We start from the raw sequence: 22253 nt of genomic DNA on the forward strand, positions 1-22253 counted from the left end.
ATGTTAATAATCAATTTCCTTCCCATTAGGTATATTTAGGTTAAAGGTCGTTTGAGGTCAGCGGACTTTTCCGTCAATAACACCCGAAAAAAAAATTAGTTAGCGAGTCGAAAAAGACACTAATAGAGGGAGCTGTGAAATCGAGTGATATGATCTCTCTCGACCAGCTTTGCGACCTGAGCGACTTTGACCTGAATAAATGAATTTGACCCATGGACAACATTCACGATGATCTTTCTCATTAAGAAAAAGTATCATTTGGCGGCACGATGATGCCAAAATCACAGCTCTGCGATCATTTTTAGTTCCACGATATTTGTGTGAAAAAGAAACTGAAAGAACCAAAATGTTTCCTCCGCCACCGCGTCGGTTTTACCATGAGTTGGATGGTTATAAGATACCAACAGCACAACCGCTAGCGTGCTCCTTTTTCATTCGTTGTTTGAGAGTAGGTGCTTTTTGTTTTTGCTACGATCAAACGCTTTAAAAATGCATTGCTTTATTATTGTTTGCAACTGGGAAGTAAGTACCACAACAAAAGGCCTTTTAATTACTCGACGGGTGCGTCTTACCCCAGATTACCCTGCAATTTAACTATCATCGAAGCATGATTATTTTACCGTTTTCAGTGGTGCTGGTATTAGCAGTCAGTGGTGCTGTGCCTGCGTTTTTAGGTATAAAGTTTGATGCTGAGTAGTTGAATGATGAACATTCTTCTAAACTGTATATTCTGTTACCCCTGATTGCAGTAATTCGAGGGGCACGTCAGCTTCAGCAGTACCAGGGCATTTCCATAACTTTCGAAGGAGTGGATTTTACCCCCGGTTATATTAACCGGACGATGATGTCCCCGTCCCAGAATGCGCTACTTTTGCGTTCCTTGGCTTCCAGCAGATCCATCTCCACAAGCTGTAATTGACTTGCAGCATCATTCGGTGTTTAGTTTGGTTGCTGGCTTTTCTTTGAGCCGATATTGTTTCAGTCGACTGTAGTGCTCCTCGCTCCACATATAGCTACTGCTTCTATTGCACTCTATTTTGGTATCATAACTTCATATCATCCTTTGTCGAGCCTGTTGCACAGCACGGGGCGGCCAGAAGACACAGCACCCGGCTACCTCCCTTCTCCCTGCTCCGATCGACCGCCGGGTAGCCAGCAGCGCGCCGCCCCCGGCCGCCCCACGCTCATCCACCAATCGATTGTCGTTGGCGGCAGCCCATTGTGTGCGCCGCCCGCCCCGCCTCCTGGGCGGAGCCTAAGCAGCGCCCGCCCCGCCAGGTAAGCGGCCGCCCGGCGCGCCGCCATGGCCGGACAGTGTCCACCTCGCGGTCGCCTCTGATTGAGCCTGCCCGCCGCCGCCGCCGCCGCCGCGGTCAGTCGCAGTCAGTCGCAGAGCGGCGCGGGTTTCAGTGACGGAGCGCCGTGCAGTCGCGACCGGACGCTGGTGACGGGAGGTGACGGTGCGCGTGACGAGCTGCGCCCGTGACGCTGAGCGGACAGTGACGCCCGGTGTTGGAGACCGCACTGTGAGCGGACTGTGAGTGGTGCACGCCGAACTGTGAGCGGTAGAGTGAGATATTTCTGTGGCGGTCAGACCACCGAGCGGTGAGCTGAGTTCCTCAGTGCCCGGTGGTGATTGTGAGTGCCGCCGCCGCCGCCGCCGCCGCCGCCGCCCGCTGCCAGTCGCGGGCTCATGTGCTGACCATGAGCTGCGCCGTGGCCATGTATCAGCCGTTCCACGCTCCGTACTATCCGGCGCCGGCGACGGCCACCGGCTCCGGCGGCCGGCCCTCGCCCGACGCGTCGGTCGCCCCCGCCCCCGCCCCCGCCCCCGCCCGCCATGGCATGGAGGAGAAGGTGAGAGACCGCTGGGCGGCGGAAACGGGCCGAGGGCGCTGTGTCATGAGCGCTGATAAATTCTGCTTTCAGAATAGACATCACAACTCATACACCTTTGTGTGCATATATTGATATTTGTTATATAAGTTCGTAGATAATTTAAATGAAAGCTTAAAAGAAATACCTATATTATTTGATGTGAACTCATTAGTAGGTACACATGAATCATTATACTAACTTGACTTTAACACTAATTAGAAAGCGGATGACGTGTGTCCCTGCCATTTAAATAACAGTAGATACAATTACATGTTTGAATTGGACACTCACTGGCGGATGCAAATTCAAATTATGATTCCAATTAGCTAGTTTAAATGCATAAATATATTTTAACGAGACATTTATGCTACATATAATGTCAGAGTGCCAAAGAGTAGCGTACCTCTGTTGAGTTGCACTGCGACTAGGGCTTGGCCAGTTGACAAAAAGGCATGTGAAGGGCACTCGGAAGTGGTTGCATTCGCGTTGATTGCGTTTAATCGCAGTCGTATAATTTTATTAGTGACACATTGTCTGCATTGGTATATTTAGTTTCCCCCAACGAAGCGACAATTAATGCTGTTGATAGCCTGCATGCAGCAAGGGTGTTCAAAATGTTCTTCAGTCCTCATATTATCTTGCAAGTGATTATCATTTGCCATCGAGTCCGCCTCACACTGTAAATGCGGCAAAACAACGCTTATTCCCAGTTCTGTAGGAAGGAACGCACATTTATTCAAACAAAGCGTGTCATGAGGTATGCGGCTGTTCCGTGACCCAGTCGGATGTGGGGCGGGCTACATGCTACGGGCCGCTGCACTCGTCACTCGTCACCCATCACCCGTCAACAGTCACCCATCACCCACCACCCGTCAACGGTCAACCGTCAACGGTTGTGCTCCATCTGACAACAGCGTTATCTGGCTCTGTTGCTCCCCGCTACTCCCCATTGCTGGCTGCCCTCTGGCCCTGTTCACTGTTCTTTCACCATCCGCTGTTCGCGATCGGCCACCCTGCAGCTGCCTGTTCTGCTCTCCGTTGTTGTTTTTTTTTCTGCAGTTCCCCATCATCGGTTCTTAAACTACCGGTCCCGCTATCTGTCTTCTGCTTCGGTTATTGTATGCTCACTTCCATTGTCCCTTCTCCCTACTGATTGTTCCGTTATGAAGGTATGCTCCCTGATTCTTATCATTGACCCAGCCCTCACCCTTCCGTTCCATCTCCGCAGTCTGGCCTCGCTGGCCTGCCCGTTCCTCTGCTATGGGTTCCCGCTTCATGATCTCATGCACATTACACAGCGCTGTGTACCACGCGTATTGCAGCTCTCCTTCCCAGAGCCTTGCTATCTGTACGCATGCTTCCTAATCCTGTTACTTGATACCCTGATATCCTTGCTCCCTCTGTTCTGCTTGCTTCTTCACCCTTGCTTCTCGCTGCCTGTTCCTTTGCCTCCCGCTGTCGGCTCGCTGGCGCCTTGCTGTCGGCTCCCACCCATCCCAACTGACTGTGACTATAATATGTTGTGCTCAATCTACATTGCACGCTACTGCACTGCCAGTTTCAGGTCAAACGGCAGCCGCCGCCACCGACGCCACTCCTTTGCTACGGAGCGGTGCCAGCTCATTCGTGCACCCCGCTTGTCGGGCCGACGGGCGGGGGACGGGCGGGGGTACGGCCATGTACGTGCTGGTGAGAGGGCGTGCATGCTCCGCCAGCTACCGTATCGCTACCGAGAGCGGAGTGCCATCTCCCGTCTAGTGGACGCTGGTCTCCGGCTGGCCTGGAGCGGGTCCAAGAATCCCCTCCCCCATGTCAAGGCTGGCGACTCGGGCCGCAGAGCCGGGACTGTGTCCGACTCCTGACATTGTTCCCAGTGATCTGTTGTGACATTTGCGGCGACTGATGAACCGTTAACGTAATGTAGCGCGCCTATTATCCATAGCTCAACGGGCGATGTCGCAGTTCGGTAATGATGCGAATGCCGGCACGGCGTTTAAGAGCTGTAAATGTGTTTGGTTTTGTGGGCTGATGGCCTGCGACGAAAATAACATGTTCTGATGAAATGTGCATGGAGATAAGATGAAGGGAGCCTACCAAATGAATTGATAAACATTGAGATAAGATTGAGGCTGCAGTTCCAGCAGATGCAAGTTGTAAAGATTACGTGTTTGTGCGTTTCACATGAACGAGCGCAAGCTGGCAATAATCATTGTGAATATCTCGCATTACATTTCTGAAACTGGCCTTCTGCCATTATTATCTCTTTTTCAGAAACATCAAACGTGAGCTCAGACTAATTGACTGTGCGTAATCTAAATTAGGTACTGAACAATTTGATTTCATGAAAAAGCCTGTGAGCACTAAGCTTTACTGCGGTCTCACCTTATTTTCATCCAGTCCCTGAAGAACTCTATGCCCAGATTAGGGGTCTGACCGATAACAATAGAAAACACAATTCTAACAAATAGTGTTTGTCTATTTCAAACAACCTGCGGTTATAATCTGCGTAGCGGGTCTCCCGTACTGCGTGGGTAGCACCACACTCTTCGTCAGCCTTTCATCGTCGTACTGAGCACTGAGCAGTGATCTATGCTGGTTGCCGAGGCAGCCACTCCCGTAGCGGTCCACCGCTCTGGCTTTTGCCCAACGCCATCGTAGCTGCCATCTAGCGCTGGTTTCCTTGCCGTCTTTCCCACCCAGCCCAGCGCTGGATTCAGTCAGCTAGCCAATTTTCGTCACTTCCGGCGCTGGTTCCTATCTTATTTTGCTGTCCTCGCTACCGCACGCAGTTCATCGCTGACTTCTGCTCTGCTGCTCGATCTAACGTTAGTTTCTTAATCATCCTGACCGCTCAGCGCTGGTCTCTGCCCTGGTCCGCTCCTTCTACTGCTGTCCATGCAGTGCTTGTTTTTGTCCTAGCCCACCCTTGCCGCTATTTGCCGCTGGTTTCTGCTTTTTCCCCCACCCAGCGCCGATTTCAGTCCTCTGCCGCCGCTGCCGCCCGTGGTCGGTCCGATGACTCGGTCGTAGCCTCATTAGGCTCCGGTGACACGCCGGTCGACATAATGTGTGCTGTGATTAACAGACTCTGAGCCGACGGTCGACACACCGATTGACACGATATATGGCCAGCAGTCGGGTGTCGACTCGCTAAGTGACCTCACACGCATCGCATGGTGATGCTGATGGCTGGGTCACACTACTACGGGGTGACGTGAAGGACCAGCGTGGAAATTTTGTCGTTCGCTGAAAACCCAAAGGCAATCTACTCGTTTAATAGAAGGCTACAACTTCCAAATTAGATGTAAAGTGATATAGCTTGCATGATGGAACCGGATTGTGGGCAGCCTCTCCTCACTTTTTATTAGCTTGCCCTATACAGCAGCCCCCGTTCACGAGCTCCAGAATCTCTTTACCGTGAATGTCACCACGGCGGTAAAATCTCCCTTCACCCATAGGCATGCATGCAAATTTCATCATCTCTCGAGCGAGCTGCAGGAAAAAAACAAGGATTATGTGTCATCAAAAGTTGTGTACCAATGTAACAATGAGTTCGCCTCATTACGATAAATGGGGCTGAAACTACAAAAATAGGACTATATGGAGCCAAAATCAGCAATTCAAATGACCCCTTCATTTCCTCTGATGACGTCACCACGGCGCCTTTATTTCCCTAGTGAACCAACCTGAGTAGTAAAGGAATCTTGCTCTACAGTTGCATTTGAATTTACCCTTACTCATGTTCGAGCATCCAATGACCCTTCTATCCCCTAACATTCAGTTATTTCCGTATTCTACCCATCTCCCTGGTTCTGATTCAAATCTTCACTCACGCCCCATCATGCCTCCCACGCTTCTCCTCATCCACAGCCATGTCCGGCCTCGGCTTCCCCTGTACAAGACACCGTTCAGACCTTCCTGTGACCTGTCTTCTGTGGCCAACCGGAGGAACTGCGACGCTTCCCTAACCATTGACACTTCCCCCAAGCAATGACACTTCCCCGATTCTTGACACTTCTCCGAGCGCTGACACTTCCCCTAAGCACTGACACTCCCCGAGCACTGACACTCCCCGAACACTGACACTCCCCGAGCGGAAACACTTCCCGAGCACTGACACTCCCCGAGCGGAAACACTTCCCAAGCACTGACACTCCCCGAGCACTGACACTCCCCGAGCACTGACACTCCCCGAGCACTGACACTCCCCGAGCACTGACACTCCCCGAGCGGAAACACTTCCCAAGCACTGACACTTTCCCAAGCGTTGACACTCTCCGAGCGCCGACACTTCCCAAGCACTGACACTCCCCGAGCGCCGACACTTCCCCGATCAGGCCCCTGCGTGTCCTCTCTCACCCCACCTGTGGCCTCCGCGGTCTCCACACCTGTCTGATCAGCCGCACGTCTCTGCGGTGAGCAGATCTCACCAAGGCAGGTGGTCACAGACCGATATGGAGAAGATTGTGCGCCGAACACGACTTGGAGGACTGGTCGCGCGTACTGATTCCGCTTTATGGGTGTTGGAGTATAGGACAGGTGGAGAGCGTAGAGCGAGACAGGCAGCGGCTGGCCTTTAATTTACAAGAACATGATCATGTGATGCTCACTTTCTGAGCTTGTATTATATGACAAAGGCAGACTGGCATTTTTTTGTGTGACGAAGAGCAGCCTTTGTCTAAAATAAGCTACTGTGCATATTGCGGTGAGCAAAATCAATATACCTATTACGAGCAAAAATGTATGATGTGATATGGTCACAGACGCTGGTTTGACTTCTAGTAAGCTTCGTTTGTCTGAGTGCAAAAATCGTAGCTCACGACTGGGTATGATATGCGCAGGTGTTTCGGCTGAGAGCGTGGGCTGCGGTCGTTGAAGACCGCTGGACACCTGGGCCACCGCTGTTGGTTAACACGCTATAATTAGCCAAATTAACCACAACAGACCGAGTAAATGCAGCGCAATGCGCATTGTGGGCGGCGGGCGCCGATACTGACTAAGGACAAGTTATGAGCGTGGACTGTATAAAGGATATTGAAGACTGTTCAACACTTGCACACCTCTGAGATGTTGTGGAAGTTGGAAGGACACAGCTGATAATGTCCTAAAATATTTTGTCAGCATTCAGTGCCGAAGGGTATAGGGCCCATGCTTTGGATAGCCATTAGCAGGCTTAATTTGCCACCCCTCTCTCCCTCCTTAGTCCTTTGTCCTCTCTCTCTCTCTCTCTCTCTCTCTCTCTCTCTCTCTCTCTCTCTCTCTCTCTCTCTCTCTCCATATCTCTCCTCTTCCTCCCTATCTTTCCTCCCCTCTTCTCCCTTCTCCCACGCCGTAAATGGACAGGTGCTCGGTTCGAAGGTGTACATCTGACGCGGGACAAACCGGCAGCCGGCCGCTGTGTGGGTGTACAGACACACAGACAGACACACAGACAGACACACAGACAGACACACAGACAGACACACAGACAGACACACTGACACAGACAGACACGGATAGACAGCCCTGCGCAGTAACCGTTCCGTGCGTCCGTCGGCCGCTACAGATCCGGTCTAAGCCTCGCGGGTACATATTTTCGCGTATGTTCTGCGTATATATAGAGGTCTTCGGACTTGTGTTATGTGGACAGAGCCTCGGAAGTCGGGGGGATGTTCGGTGTATAGGGAGGCGCACAGAGGTAGGCGCGCTGTGGTTTTGTCTCTTGTTAGGTTATGAAACATGCTGTTTGAAACTGAACAGGTTCAAAGCCAGCGATGTTATAGCGCCTCATAATTTATTTTTGTATTCGTCTCATTAGATGTTATGTATTTACCTCACTTGTCATTCGCATTCACTTTTTGCCTTGTGATACGAAATCAAGCCAAGAGTGTGTTAAAATGAAATATGATGATGAAATAAACCAAGAATCATTTTGGGGTATTGATTTTCAAAGGGGGGGGGGGGTCGCACGGGTCCGGACCCCTCTCCAACACACTATTTTCGTTTCCGTAATGTATTATCAAGCTGCATATGTTTGTAAGGATGTGCATTTTCGGGGTCGCCTCCCCCCGCAAGCCCTGAGAGCCCCTGTTTTGGACACTTATCAGTAGCCGTTTTCACGACGGGCTATCCGGCGAATGCACCTGATTTGACCAAATCTGCACCTTATTTCTTTTACAGCAAATATCTTCATTTTGTGAATTTATTTCAGTGTTATAACCGATGATGCTCTCTGATAATATGACAAAGCAGGCATATAAGCAATAGAGCAACCCTACTGTTAACGCCAGACCCCTTGAGACCCTAATTTTTCGCGATTACTTTTAAATGCGTGAAGGAATTTCAACCAAGCTCAGGACATGGCCGTTTCAAGACAGGCCGAAACTTTTACAATTTAGATATTTTATCGCCATTTCAATATTTCAGGCACTTGTCATTGACTCGTAATGTTAACTGTTTTTCCATCCTGGATAGAGGCTTTCTACGTCATATGACATTAGGCTCCGCCCACGACTGCGGCATTGACCCGTGCCCATCAGCGACCTCTGTACAAACGACACCCCTGCCATCTGTGAAGGACTATGAATTTCGCTGACGCTTCACGTGCTATGAGTCAATTGCAGCAGACGGTCAAGTAAATGTTAGGCTCTTGTTGACTCTTGTATATAGGACCAAGAGGACCATCACTCCTCAACCTACTACTCAGTCGTGCTTCGAACAATTGTTAACGATTCCTAACAAATACGATTTTCGATGTAGGGTATCTGTGTGAAATACGAGCGAGCCGTATGATGTGAAGCTCAGGCAATTAACTTATTATTGCGTTGTTCGATGGTTGCATAGCGATGTACAAATCGGCAGCTACTTGGTGACATCCGACATCCCATTATCGCATTATCTGCAACGCCATAGGCTTTAAATACAGGTGAATATTTCCCAACCTTATGTCAGTTATGTGCCATCTGCCCGTCATATGCAGCTTATAAAAAAAAATATCAGCGAACATATCAGCATTGTAGAAGCAATGCGCATTGAGCATTTATGACTCCTTAGTCATCATGTCGCTCTCTGGGCACTGTCAGCCAAGACGCTACGCACAACTCCGCCGGCTTTCGGCACCGCTCGACCGTCGCCCGTCCCCGCTCCCCGCCACAGCGAGAGTGACCGCGCGCCGGCCCGAAACCGCCGCAGGCCAAGACCACAGAGGCGGGGCTTAGCTGTGACGTCATAACGTATCACAGACTGACTGGTGATAGCCTCTACACACCGGATGAAAATCTTGCTCGAAATTTAACATTACGAGTCAATGACAAGTGCCTGAAATATTGAAATGGCGATAAAATATCTAAATTGTAAAAGTTTCGGCCTGTCTTGAAACGGCCATGTCCTGAGCTTGGTTGAAATTCCTTCACGCATTTAAAAGTAATCGCGAAAAATTAGGGTCTCAAGGGGTCTGGCGTTAACAGTAGCTGATAGCTGCTGGGGCATTCCACGATAGATCGACCAAAGCCGTACACCCTCATATTTTATTTTTTGCTTAAAATTGGTCCAATGGGTTGTTATGGGCGGGGAAGCCAGCTGTGCCAAGGATTTTTTTCTTCGAACAACTGTTTCCGAGATATAGCCTCAGGCAATTCCTGGAGGTCACGCTGCAACCCTATGTTTGGCGGCTCATAACTCAGAAACTATTGGTTTTATTGGTAAAACGGCTCTATTGGTCCGTTTTTGGCTGTACCTTTTGATCTAATAAAGAAAGAGACGTAGAATAGGCACCAATCCGTTTTCTTTCGCCTAGCGCCAGTTTGTTTTGAATTTCGATACCGATGACCTGAGGTCAGGTCAATTTCTTGACCACCCCATTATAAGTCAATTGGGGAAAAATCAGCTCCCTTATTTTTACACTAAAACGCGTCGGAATTGCCTAATATACCATGAGTGACTCCATATGCGACTAACTTTGACTACCTTGAGACCTTTTTTGCTCTTGGTCAGCTGTGACGTTGCTCTTGGGTCATGCGACGTCATTAAAGGTCACCAAATGTTTTTTGCTAATAATTCCTTACAGGTTTGAGATACAGCCGCGCGGATAGGCTCATTGTGTTCAGCTCGTCAAGGCCCATCGAATGATATATATGATGACCTTAAGGTCACGTGACCTAAGGTCAACTTTTGACCTTGGCCTTTCGAGGTCAACATACACATTTTTCGATGCGGATCGACGAGAGGATCACGATGGTGCTATTAGTTTGTTCCTAGCTGGGATACTTCGAAAGTTATTCGAGAAAAACTTCATATATATGTAGTGCCGCCATTTAGACTTTCTTTTTACCCCTGTGACGTCATCTTTGACCTGACCTGAAAATGACCTGAGTAAAAATTGTAGATCTTATCCATGTGTACCCTGTGCCGTTTACCGTTTGTCGCTATCTTGCTTTGTTCTCGAGATCTCGCTGTCGCTCCCGCTCGTAATAATGGGAAGGTCATAAAAATGACCTGACCTGAGGTCAACGCAGGCCGAAAGCCACTTTTTTATTATCGCATATGAATGACAATTGATAAGGCTTTAATCGTCATCAGACAAAATTGCGACTTTCAGTTGGGAAAATATCAAGGTCACTCTTCAAAAAAAAGGTCAAGATGTCACGTGATCAAAATTTTCAAAAATTGAAAGTCCGAGATAGCCAAAACGTTTGTTGGTTGATTGCGAGTTGAACCATATCAAGTTTTACCACAGGAAATCAATAGTTTCTGAGTTATAAGCCGCCAAACATAGGGTTGCAGCGTGACCTGCAGGAACTGCCCGAGGCTATATCTCGGAAACCGTTGTTCGAAGAAAAAAATCCTTGCCACAGCTGGGTTCCCCGCCCATCACAACCCATTAGACCAATTTTAAGCAAAAAATAAAATATGCGGGTGTAAATTTTAAGTTTTTTTTGGTCGATCTATCGTGGAATGCCCCTGCTAAGAGACACACTGAACCTGATTTGACCAGATCTCCACCTAATCTGTACCAGATGTGCACCAAATGTGTACCAGATGGCCGTCGTGAAAACGGCTAGTATGACCTGTTGGTGCTGACGGTAGCCCGTCATCACAATAGTCACATATATCCAGCATGATAAACAATGATGAAGTTAACAACAAAACATCTAAGCAGATAACATACACTGTCAACAACCATTAAAAACGACGTCGTTTTTGTACTTTGTGATTTCATCAGCGAAAGTTAAACTAAACCGCCACGTCTCTGACTGACGGCACGTTCTTCCTCAGCGTCAGCGGCTGCACGAGCACCTGTACCGCGCCGGCGGCGGGGCGGCCAGCAACTACTCGCTGAAGCCGTCGCCGTCGTCACCGCTGCCGACGTCGGCCTCGCCGGTGCACGAGGAGGAGGAGCGACGCGACGTCAAGTACCTCTCCTCCAGGTGAGGGCCGAGAGGTTCGGGGTGACGCGGTGTGCCTTATTAATTATCATAGGGAGGGTCTGGGACATTGTGCAGTTGAAACGAAATTTCTTTCAATGCGCTGCTCAATTGAGACAGTTAAACGGTGGAGCTATGGACGCGTGTCGCTCAAAAGACACTAAGGGTATTGCTTCAGTCCTCCAGATGAGGGTAGAGAGGGTCGCACGCGGGCTGGCGGTGGTGTTCGTTTATGATATGCCCCTATGTGGTGTTGGGGGTGAAACTAAAGGAATTTTGTCAAAAAAGAGATAGCAACATTGACATTGCAAATATAGACTCGTATCGTTCAAAGACGCTAAATGCACTCCAGAAAATAGGCAAATGAGGATGCACGCACGCACAAAAAACAACCAGAAAAGACAAAAGTACGTTTTCATGGAACGAGTAAAAATAGACATACAAGTCGCAAGATCTCTTCGAGTTTGACCGGTTCATATAACAATGTTAATGCGGTATAAAAGCCGCTTCGCAGTGGAGTAAGGAAATCGCAAGGGAATCAGGCATCAGCTAAAAGCGGAGTTCATCTAATTATATCATACTTGAGCCTCGCTCAGTTACGTAGTGGTATGACATGGTGCTCCCCCGCAGGCCCCAGATTATTTGCCTGTTCTGAAAGGTTTTTCGTGTGTTTTCAGCTGTATGCTGGTCACCAACTATTCCGGCAATGTGTCGTCAGTGGTGGACGACCATTTCACGCGGGCACTCAATGTCACCACCTCCGACAAAGGTGAGCACTGAACACGGCTGGGATAGTGACGTCATCCGGGCATGATAGTGACCCCATTCAATGGGTAATAAGCCGATGGGACGGCAAGATGTTCATTCACATACTCGATAGGTAAATGTCAAGCACAAGTTTTTCATCTCGCTGAATATCAACTTTATAGGATCAGACTTTAGGGTCCACATCAGTCGGGCGCACTAGGGTAATTCCGTTCCATATATAGAAACGTTTCTATATTTGGAAACATTTCTATATTTGAAATGTTTTTTGTTCCATATATAGAAACGCTCGTTCCATAAATAGAAACGCCAACCTTCCGGACGATTTATTTTAAAGCAAGATGCGTTATATAACTTTCTAGATGGTGGAATGCCATCTAGTGGCAACAAGGAAGCACTCAGGTGAAAATGACATGTCAATTTCGCCAAAACTTAAAACATCTATTTAGCCCAAATTAGCCAATATTCTGCCAAAAATCAGCCCAAATCAGGTTCTGGACGTTATATTTGAAGGGAAACCTTAATGGAAGTTTTTCTCTTATTCGCAATTTCTTCTACATTTTACACAAACCGGAAATCAAATCGTCGTCATTACCATGGGCCACCATGGATTTCTTCGGGCCTCCTTGCGATTATAAACTCAAATGTTGGCTTGTCACTGGTGGTAACCGTTTTGTGCGAAATTTCGCCAGAGCTTGCGAAGATCGTCAAACAGGTGAGCGTGCACCTACCGTTTCCAAATATAGAAACGCAGCGTTTCCATATTTGGAACAAGCGTTTCTATATATGGAACATCGTTTCCAAATATAGAAACGTTTCTATATATGGAACGGAATTACCCTAGTGCGCCCGACTGAATTCAAATCATTTATGTATACTCGTAAACCTTACTATTCCTATATCTGTAATCACACTTTTATGAACACATTTTCCTGAACAAACGGTGATGCTGTCTCAATATCCTCGGGATGCACCCGCAGGCAAGATTAATGTCATAATATCTTATGCCCAAAATATGCGTAATAGGCAAACATTTTTCATGCACTGATGACCTCAGATACCACAATGTGATATTATTTTAAAAGTGCTTTGCTATCGACCAGTAAAGTTTGCTGTTCTGCCTCTGGAGGGCCCCGGCACACAGTGCCTTTCCTATGAACACACCTCCGTTTACGTCCCCGCCGCCGTAGTCAGCCGTGTCCACTTAGGACCATAACCGTTGGGTGGGGCGGGCGACATCAAACCGGTCAGAGTCGGATCACTCTACCGAACCGGTCCCACCAATCGGCGCCTATTTAGATCGCTGATCAGTTGGAGATCTATTGGGCGGTTATTTCAGATGTAACACGAGTTCCTGTCCCTAGTCCCTGAAGGCAGAGCTAAAACAGTACCATACCTGGTTGGTTAGTGCATAACACCGAACAAGAAACAGCATATGCAATGAACAAGTACTCTGCTCAGTGCTCATATTACAAACGTCAAAATTTCTTAAGCCTACCAGTAAAAATGGAACCCTTATTTAGCTATATACGCCGGGCGGTCCTCCAATCAGTCTAGCTCGATGACTAACTCGAAATTGTCTCACTGCGACAAACATGCGCCCATATTCTGGTGACGTGATCCGCACATTAACTTTACCTGTCATCAGGCCAGCCGGCGAGTCCACTTTTCCAACTGACTGATGGCCGTGGGGCTGGGGTCTGCACGAACAGGCCTGTGATCCTGCCGCCAGCGCCGGGTGGACGGCGGTCGGCCGTGCCCTACCACCCGCGCGGGCGTGCCGGCAGCGGGAACGGCCGGTCCCCAGCTCGTACCAACGCGTCCCGGCGTCTGAAACCGAGCCTACCTGTCCTGATCGGTCGGTTTAACCCCACAGACTCCGAACAGCCCGGCATGTCACGGGCGATCGCAACTGACACCGGTAAAATCACTCTGACAGCGGGCCCGTCACGGCACATCATTGCAGCCATCAATTCCGTCGTCCGAGCGTCGGGCGCGCGAGCTCACCCAAACCAAACCCTACCTCCGCGCACAGAGACGCGACGGAGACACCGGGTAGCCTTCGGTGCTCGGTTCAAACTCTGGGAGTGCGTCACAAAAAGCGCATGCCTTCTCTTCCGCCGACAATTACCGGCTGTCGGCGCTTTGATGTGGCGATGGAAAAAGCGACGGCCGCGGCGGCCGGTGGGCCGGCGAGCAGCCGGCGGTCGCCGATCGGCAGCGCCTGGAGTCCAGACCGTGGCGAGACAACTTGGAGGGACACAAATCTGAGACTAGCGGAAGGCAGATAGCTGAGACTGACGGGAGACGAATATAATACCGACGGGAGACAACTAGGAGGCTGGCTGGGAGACAACATTGAACTGACGGGAGACAATCCAGAGACTGACGGAAGAGCGCACGGAGACTGGCGGGGGGGGGGGGGGGGGGAGGAGACGACGCGATAGTAACGGAGAAAAAAATTGAAACTGACGGGACTCGAATCTGAGACTGACGGGAGGCAACTCTGATCCCGCGGAATTGCGGGAGATAACTCAGAGACTGACGGGTGAAGCTCAGACTGCCGGGTGAAAACTCAAAGACTGACAAGAGACTGGACATGATGACTAAATAAACACGGTGGCCACCGTGAGAAAGCACGGAGATGGTCTTGTCGGTAACTCTATACATTTGGAGTATACCTTTATGATGCACACTGCTGCATGTATGATGGACATGAAGCGGGCCAACTTAATTATTTTTGCTCTAGCTCAGGCCATGGACCGAAAGTGTAACCGACCTTTCGGCCTCTAATGCCGTCCACTGCCCAGACTTCCATCAAGTTCCGTGCTCTATCTGTTAGCTCAGTGGAATGACACAGTCGCCATTCCCATCCATTAGTACCTGGCCTGAGTCTGAGTTTGATGGCCGGTGCTCGGGTCAGATCGGAATGTGTCGGGCGAGCCGATCGTCGAGGGCGAGCAAGGTCGGGGAGAGCGTGAAAAAAGGAGCTCGGATGGAATTGTAGTGCTGGTGGATATGATCCAAACTTAACTAAACTTACAAAAAAAGAGAATATGGAGAAGATGGAAAATGGGCGTAAAGCATGGAAAGTGGAAAGCCATAGGGTATGTTGCGAGACCGAACAAGAGACGTTCACCAAGGCATGGCTCATGCATATCATGAATTCACTCGGCGGGATATGTAAGGGTCGACAGGGCATGAGACGTGAGATCAGACGGGTCAGCATGGACGTGGGAGCAGAAAGAAAACTCCAGGAACAGGTCGGCTCGGTGACACAGAGAGATGGCCTATTGACATGCCTCTGACGGGAGGAAAATCTTCTCCGATAAAGATCAGCTTCCCACGCGGCCGGCCGGCCGGTGATACTCCAAACAAACGCACAGCGCATATTTCCATAATTTGGTGCCGGAATACAGGTGACGGAGAGAGATAGGATCAAACGCGCATAGCGGGCACGCTATCACAGAACAAAACGCCTAGATGTAAATGTGTCACATGCGTTTCTAGGTGGATGTGGGGGATTTTGAAATCCACCTGTGGGTCCACGCTTCTGTCCAGCGCGCACGCTCCTCGTTTGGGGTCATACTGAGCTCGCGGTTAAAAAGTCGGCTAGTGTATTTTCCTGCTACCGCTCTTCCTGGCGCTGGGGCTCGCTGCAGTTTGCAGAGTGCAGAGTTTACTGGATACAGCAGCGCGCACGTGGTTTTTAGAACAGCTGCGACGGCCGGACTGTCCTCTGACGTCATCCATGTTGCAATGACGTCCGACCGCAAAGTTTGGTGATGTCATCTAGTATTCACCTGGTGCCTTCGCTTCCATTCGTCTCTTTTTCGAACATCTTTATACACTCAGCGAATCAATTGTTTTCATTGTCAGGCATTCGGAATGCGAATAGCCTTTATTGTCCCAAGCGAACTTCGTTGTATCCATCATTTTACATTTGTTATTGAATGCGAAAACTAGTGGCGAATTCAGTGGAAGGCAGTGTTGTATCGATCTCTCCTATTCTTGTTGACAGCCCCCGTCCCTGGCCCTGACTATCATGCCGTCTGGCATTCCTCATCATCAATACTACTAACAGACTATCAATCCTACTACTACTACTATCAATACTTCTCTTTCTAGTGACCATAACTAGCATCCTTGTCTTACATTCTCCTTCAATCATCTGCATTCTGCGGCATCCTTTCTCTAAAACATCGTAATCCAACATTACGCCTGTCCTGTCCCCTCTCTCATCTTATCAACACCATTACGTGCGCCCACTGACGATCCCCTCGCTCAATGACGCTCACTCACCCACTGACTCTCACCGTCTGTCTCCCGCAGCGCCGGTGCCCATGTCGCAGCGCAACTTCCCGGCCTCGTTCTGGAACAGCAACTACCACTCGCGGACCACGCTGACCTCGCACGACCTGTACTCGGACCCGTACCACGCGGCGTCGCTGGCCGGCCTGCACCAGCCGGCCGACTGGTACTACCCCATCACCTCACAGGCGTACGGGCACAACTTCTCCTACGGAGCAGGAACGTCGGCGCGCTACAACCAGTACCCCAGCCTCTTCCTCCAGGTGGGTGGCTAGTTCAGTTTTTTTTTGCCTGTACAAAAGTAGGTGAAAGTGGTAGCTGGTGTTGAAATCGATGCCTGGAATGATCGTTCATTGGCTGCTTTACATCACAAAAGGCTCAAGACTCATAGCGATACACAGTCATAACTTTGAATGCTACAACGATTCCGAAAGACAAAATTTAAACAAAGTTGGCTGGAACGGGCGAACGAAGTGCATCGAAAGTTATAGTACCATCATTTAAGACAGCCTCATGTCGTGCGAATCGTTTCGATAGCAACTTCAATTCGCATTTATTATGCACCGCTTGATTAATGACATGGTCTAGTTTACATACAAGAAAATAAGCTCCGGCCCCTAATGCCACTTTGCGTGACGTTTAGATCTGACCGGTTTTGCATAGTACACGGTCCACAGGTACTGAGAACAAACGCGGTCACCTAGCGTGTCCGAGGATCGGCAGTCCTCACGGCGTCGGTACAACAGATCAAACGAGAACTAACAGTGTACTGAGCGTGGGAGATCCCCAGAGTCCATACTCCGAGAACTCTGCGCCGGCACGACTCCATTAGGGCGCTATGCTGTTGTAATCACCCGGTAAAGAGCTACTCTTGACTCCTTGAGCAATCAGCCGCCCGACCTCCCCAGAACAGGTGGTGGCTTATGGTGTTTAGATTTATGCCTCGGTGCGATTTAGCTCTTGCTGCGCGTGGCCCACAAGCCGGTAAGCTGGCCATGTTTCCGGAAAATCGCCATTTGATACCAGAAATCGGCGTCGTTTGCCATTTGGCCGCATTCCTTTGGCCAACCACAGTCACGCGACTGCAGTCGACGGAATACTGCACTCTGCTACCGGGCTTTTCGGCGGGTCTACCGCAGGGCCCGGCTCTAAAAATCACAGACGAATGCATCCAAACGAGAATATGAGCTGACGCCTAGCAGGTTCATGATGATGTAATCTACAGGGATCTCAAGCTGCTGATGTAAAACGTTTACCGCGAAAGATTTTGTCTTTTTCAGCTTATGAAAACACGGTAGACTGTATAACATAAATTGTGCGACGCTAGGCAATGCCGTGTCAGCCTCTTCAACCTTACATCAGATGGAGTCCAAAAATAAAAGTATATTCCAATTACAGCGTGTTTGACATTCCTGTGGGAAGATATCTTTAAAGTTAAAAAAGGAAACATTTCAAGAGCTAAGCCTCAAACGACCTCGTTGCAAGGTCTTTTTAAAGAACCATGCCACAGAAGTACAAACATGGTGCTCTAATTAAGGAACACACACGATATATCCCTGTGAAGCTTGTACCTATAGTGGTGCATGTCGGTAACATTTTTGTCACCGAATAAGTGTCAGGGCACGACACAATGTTGGGAATTACGTGACATCATTTGCATTCCTCGCTATCTCATTTTTGTCGATCTAAATCCTTGCCTCATCGAGGAAAGTAAGAGTTGTCATTTAACCACTGAACAGTAGCCTCTGTCTCTATGCATACGCCGGCACCTAAATTTCCTCATCAGCTCAGAACTATCGAATCCACCATGCACCGTGAATGGTATCGTGACCTGTGGTAACGATCATGTCATGTAAAACATTGCTTCCAGTGAGTGCACCAATTTTCCATATTCATGCATCATCAAATGACCCATGTCACGCAGTTTCTGTGTACTTCGTAAATGACTGACAGCTCATAATTTGAGCATAACATTTTTGGGCCGGCCACTCAACCTCAAAGCAAGAAAGATATTCCAAAACTAGAACCGTATCTATGACGCTTACCTTACTCATGCCGCTCGACCGCGTGTCTCGCGGAAGACACGTTTCACCGAGTCGACCTCCCGACTGACCTCTGACCTTTCTCTGCAGTCGGCGGCGACAGCTGGCCGGCTGGGGATGCAGCAGGGCCACGGTCTGGATCCGAGCAGCTATAGCCCCTACATGTACTCAGCAGGTGAGACCGCCAATGATATCTCGCCATCGCAATCAACACCTAAAAAATCCAGCGACATTTCTCGTCTAACGTCTGTTTGAAGTCCAAATTATCAACTTCCTCTCACTGTGTTGTCCCGATTCCGTTAGAATATTTGAAACAATGTTCTTGATAAACATTTTTTTTATGAGACGTGGAAAAATGGAATACGTCAAATACATCCACATGTCACGCTTGATTGAGCAAACTTGAATCCATAGTTCACGATCTTCGAAGCTCGTTCAGCGTTAGTGAAAGCCTACGGAATGTTGTGGTTTAGTTGAGTATATTCAATCTCAAATCATAATTTTTAACATCAAATGTTTGTTATGTCCACAGGTTTGGAAGGAACCTCCGTGCCAGATACGGCCACCAAAGACTTACACTGGTTCCAGTAGCCAGTAAATGGCGCTCGCACGACGCGCTGATAAACGTCAGGGGACCGGTGCTGGTGCCTTGAAAGACGCCGCCGGCCGGCCGGCAGTGCAGTGACGCGCGCGATACAAACTCAAGAGTGCTCCCTAAAGGTGACCTTTTGCGACCCGAACTTACACTGGCATCACATGCCAGCCGCAGAGTGTTTACAAAGAGTCCACAAAGAGAGCGCACGAAAACGTCGACGACGATGTGAAAGAGAGAACTTGTGATGTGTTGATACGCAGTGATGCGGATCGCTCGAGTCTCCGCCGCCAGTGTTAATTGTATATATAGCGAAGACACTATCTTTCGTAGCCGATATCTCCATTCGTATCATTCATAAGGCGTGAGCTGTTGTCTGTTTGGATGTGCCGTGATGGTACAAGCCTGTGGGTGCGCAGTGTGAATGCAGTTTATGGTTGTAGCTTTGCAGCGCGGTGCGCTTCTGTGTTCTGACAAACAGCAGTGATTTGGCCTCGTGCTTTGACGTGAGACGTCCCATGAAGACATTCTGGTTGTGTTGTTTTGAATGGTTTGCTTCCATTTAGAAGTTCTTATAATATATGATAGCCGTCTTCTTCGCTGTTTGCCAATACTTTCGTTATACCCACAAATTTCCTGACAACGCAAACTGAGAAAAACAAAAAAAAAGCACCTGAATTGCTAACATCAATGTTTAGCAACTGCTCTATGCTCCCGTCTCTATTCTACTGAATTTAATAACTTCCTGGGGCGGTCCGAGCTCTGGGAAAATGACACATTCGCCATCCATGCGTGAAACAATAAGCTGCCACCACCACCGCCAAGCCGTCTATACCTGAGTGGGTTACAAAGCGCCGCCCCCGGAGCGTGATTAATACGGCATTTATTAGTGTTGTGCAGGCAGGGAGCGCGCAGAGGGGAGCCAGAGGTGGCAGTCGAGGGGGAAATCCAGCTGGCTGATCCCCTGCTCGAGTGCCATAAGCCGGCGATGAATTACACGCTTCTTTGTCTGTATCCTATTATTGGGGAGCGGATCCGATTATTCCGATTTCATTTAATCGGCGAACAATGGGCGGCGATAGCGATGACATGGTTCTTCGCGTGGGGCGTCCACCATATTGGATTAGGGGTCAGAACAGATTGCTTTATTATTCATACACACTCCAAGTTCAGAAGTAAATGTAGCCGGATGAAAGAGAAGCGTTTTCATCACGACTGACATTTATCAGAGGGAAGTTGTTAGCTTCAAAGCGAATGAATTTTGCGAGATATTGCTGAACGTTCCACGCCATAATATGAGCGGGAGTAGTGTCGTATTGCCTACGCGGCGTCTGGTCTCAGATATTGCGCCAGACATTGAAATGAAGAAATTGATTACAAACCAGGACACTAATCTATTCCACCCGAAATACGAAGATTCAATACACAATTTAGAGGAATAATTGCTCAGAAATGCTATGTCATGTTGACCACATGAACGATTGCTAGATAGGGAAACTCCCCCCCCCCAAAAAAAAACGCAAAGTTAAGCCAAGCAATCACATGCCCAAACAAAATATTAATCTGCGTATTCGTGCTTTGTTTCATGATCTTAATTGAATACAAGCACACCTTCATGTACTTTCCCTGTAAAATGATTATATTGACGGCTATTCAGTAAATTTATACATCACCATCAACAGCGTTTTGACGTTTGGAAAGATGCCGATGATAACCATCTTAAACTTTCATCTTTTATTCAATGCTTTGCCAGTAATACAATAATTGTCTTCTACCATTCATTTTGAAAATGTGAATGCTGCTGGGTCGCATGGTAGGTATAGCGAACGATAGGAGAATTGTTTACATGATCCATCGAAGATCTGTATGATCGGAGTGTCGAGTGAATCGCCTAAAGACAAATCGTGTATCTAGTTAGTTCATACCCTTCTCTTTAACATGCCTTTGCGCTGTCCCAACTTATCAAGACTCAGATATCTCGTTAGCTGCCATGGAACTGCCTCGCGCCCACATGTGCCCACAGCATACATCACGGCTCCACAGACGCCGTCTTGTTCTTGGGCGAGCGCCGTGGTCAGATAAGGATTAGCACCGTTGTTATGGCGACATTCAGCAGGCGACGCGCAGCCGGAGAATGCGCCGGACAATGCTCCCGCGCCTGCCAAAGCTGTTCCAGGTGCCCCCTCCTCAGCCGGACCGTATGCATGCAAACTCGGCAACACACACGTACGCCGACTTTTCTTTAATTTGCCGTTTTGGAATTCACGGCGGCGACTTCAGAGGCGGTCGCCGGACCGGCCGGCGTCGGCCATCAAAAGCGCTCCGAAATGCTCGGCGTGACGGTCCACCGTGCGGCCCATTCCCGAGTGGAGTCGCTGTCGTCTGGTCCGTGCAGTGGTGCCGCGGTGGTCAGTAGGCGGATGACGGGTCGATGACGGCTGACGTCTCCAGGCAGTGACGTCAGGACGTCAGCGATGGAAGCGGTGATGGAAAAACATGCGGTGGATCGGTGGGTGGCTTTGAGGAAGACGATGCTGGCTACTTTAGTAGGTTATATGAATAGACCGAGTAGCTACTTGATGGTGGATTGGTAAGATTATTCAGAGATCGTTGCTCATGCAAAGAGACATAGGCACTTCGGTATGTTGAAAGGTTCATGTCGTAGGAGAAGCTCTACACTGTGGGTAGGAAGGCGATATTGGAGAGAACTTCACGAAGACAATCACGACGAAATGACCAATACCTTATCTTTCGGAGAAAACATCGCCGTTTCAAAGATGCAGCTCAAACAGCACACGTATAAATACTGTTACCAAATGTCAGCTACATCTGCTGGCTGTAATTCAGCTCTCATGACCCTGGTACTTGACCTGGGTGATAAATTCCGACCCCGAAGTTGCGATTCCTGCTACGTTTTTGTGGGTCTCAAGGAGCGACAAAAAGTCATTCACCTCAGAGCTGATACAGCGAAATAGAAAGTGATCGGGAGGCTGGGCTGCGTGCCGAAGCCATGGGAGAACCATCTCCAATGGGCGTCATTCCTGTGTCGCACAAATATGAACACAAAATATGCCAGACGGCCGTCTTTATTACCGTGGGAGCCCCGGCCAGGAATATCCAAACTACAGGAAATTGGCTGCCCCAGTGAGCCGAGACAGTGACGACGACACACATCAGTGCGTGCTTCTCTGCTGGGACCGGAGATCCCATTCCAGTGGGAACCGAAGAAAGTGGAATATTTCTTAGGATGAATGGAGATTGACT

The 22253-nt window shown here is 49.0% G+C and overlaps 1 protein-coding gene across 1 annotated transcript; it reads left to right on the forward strand.

Annotated features, from left to right (window-relative positions):
• Positions 1 to 1278: 1278 nt before the first annotated feature.
• Positions 1279 to 19585, forward strand: LOC122383538 (protein vestigial-like). The gene is made up of 6 exons (XM_043370051.1): positions 1279 to 1857; positions 11131 to 11282; positions 11957 to 12048; positions 16377 to 16618; positions 18488 to 18572; positions 18930 to 19585. The coding sequence occupies exons 1-6, from the start codon at positions 1705 to 1707 to the stop codon at positions 18986 to 18988; spliced, it is 783 nt and encodes a 260-aa protein (XP_043225986.1). The 5' UTR covers positions 1279 to 1704; the 3' UTR covers positions 18989 to 19585.
• The last annotated feature ends 2668 nt before the right edge of the window (positions 19586 to 22253 follow it).

The sequence above is a fragment of the Amphibalanus amphitrite genome, unplaced genomic scaffold (assembly GCF_019059575.1).
Source record: "Amphibalanus amphitrite isolate SeventyFive unplaced genomic scaffold, NRLGWU_Aamphi_draft 000166F_arrow, whole genome shotgun sequence".
In the NCBI taxonomy this organism is placed as follows: Eukaryota; Metazoa; Arthropoda; class Thecostraca; order Balanomorpha; family Balanidae; genus Amphibalanus; species Amphibalanus amphitrite.

Excerpts from the sequence above, each read along its gene's own strand:
- LOC122383538 (XM_043370051.1), top strand. The coding sequence starts at position 1,705 with ATGAGCTGCGCCGTGGCCATGTATCAGCCGTTCCACGCTCCGTACTAT. Across the intron at positions 12,049-16,376 it reads TGTCACCACCTCCGACAAAG|CGCCGGTGCCCATGTCGCAG; the intron begins GTGAGCACTGAA and ends TGTCTCCCGCAG. Across the intron at positions 18,573-18,929 it reads CCCCTACATGTACTCAGCAG|GTTTGGAAGGAACCTCCGTG; the intron begins GTGAGACCGCCA and ends TTATGTCCACAG.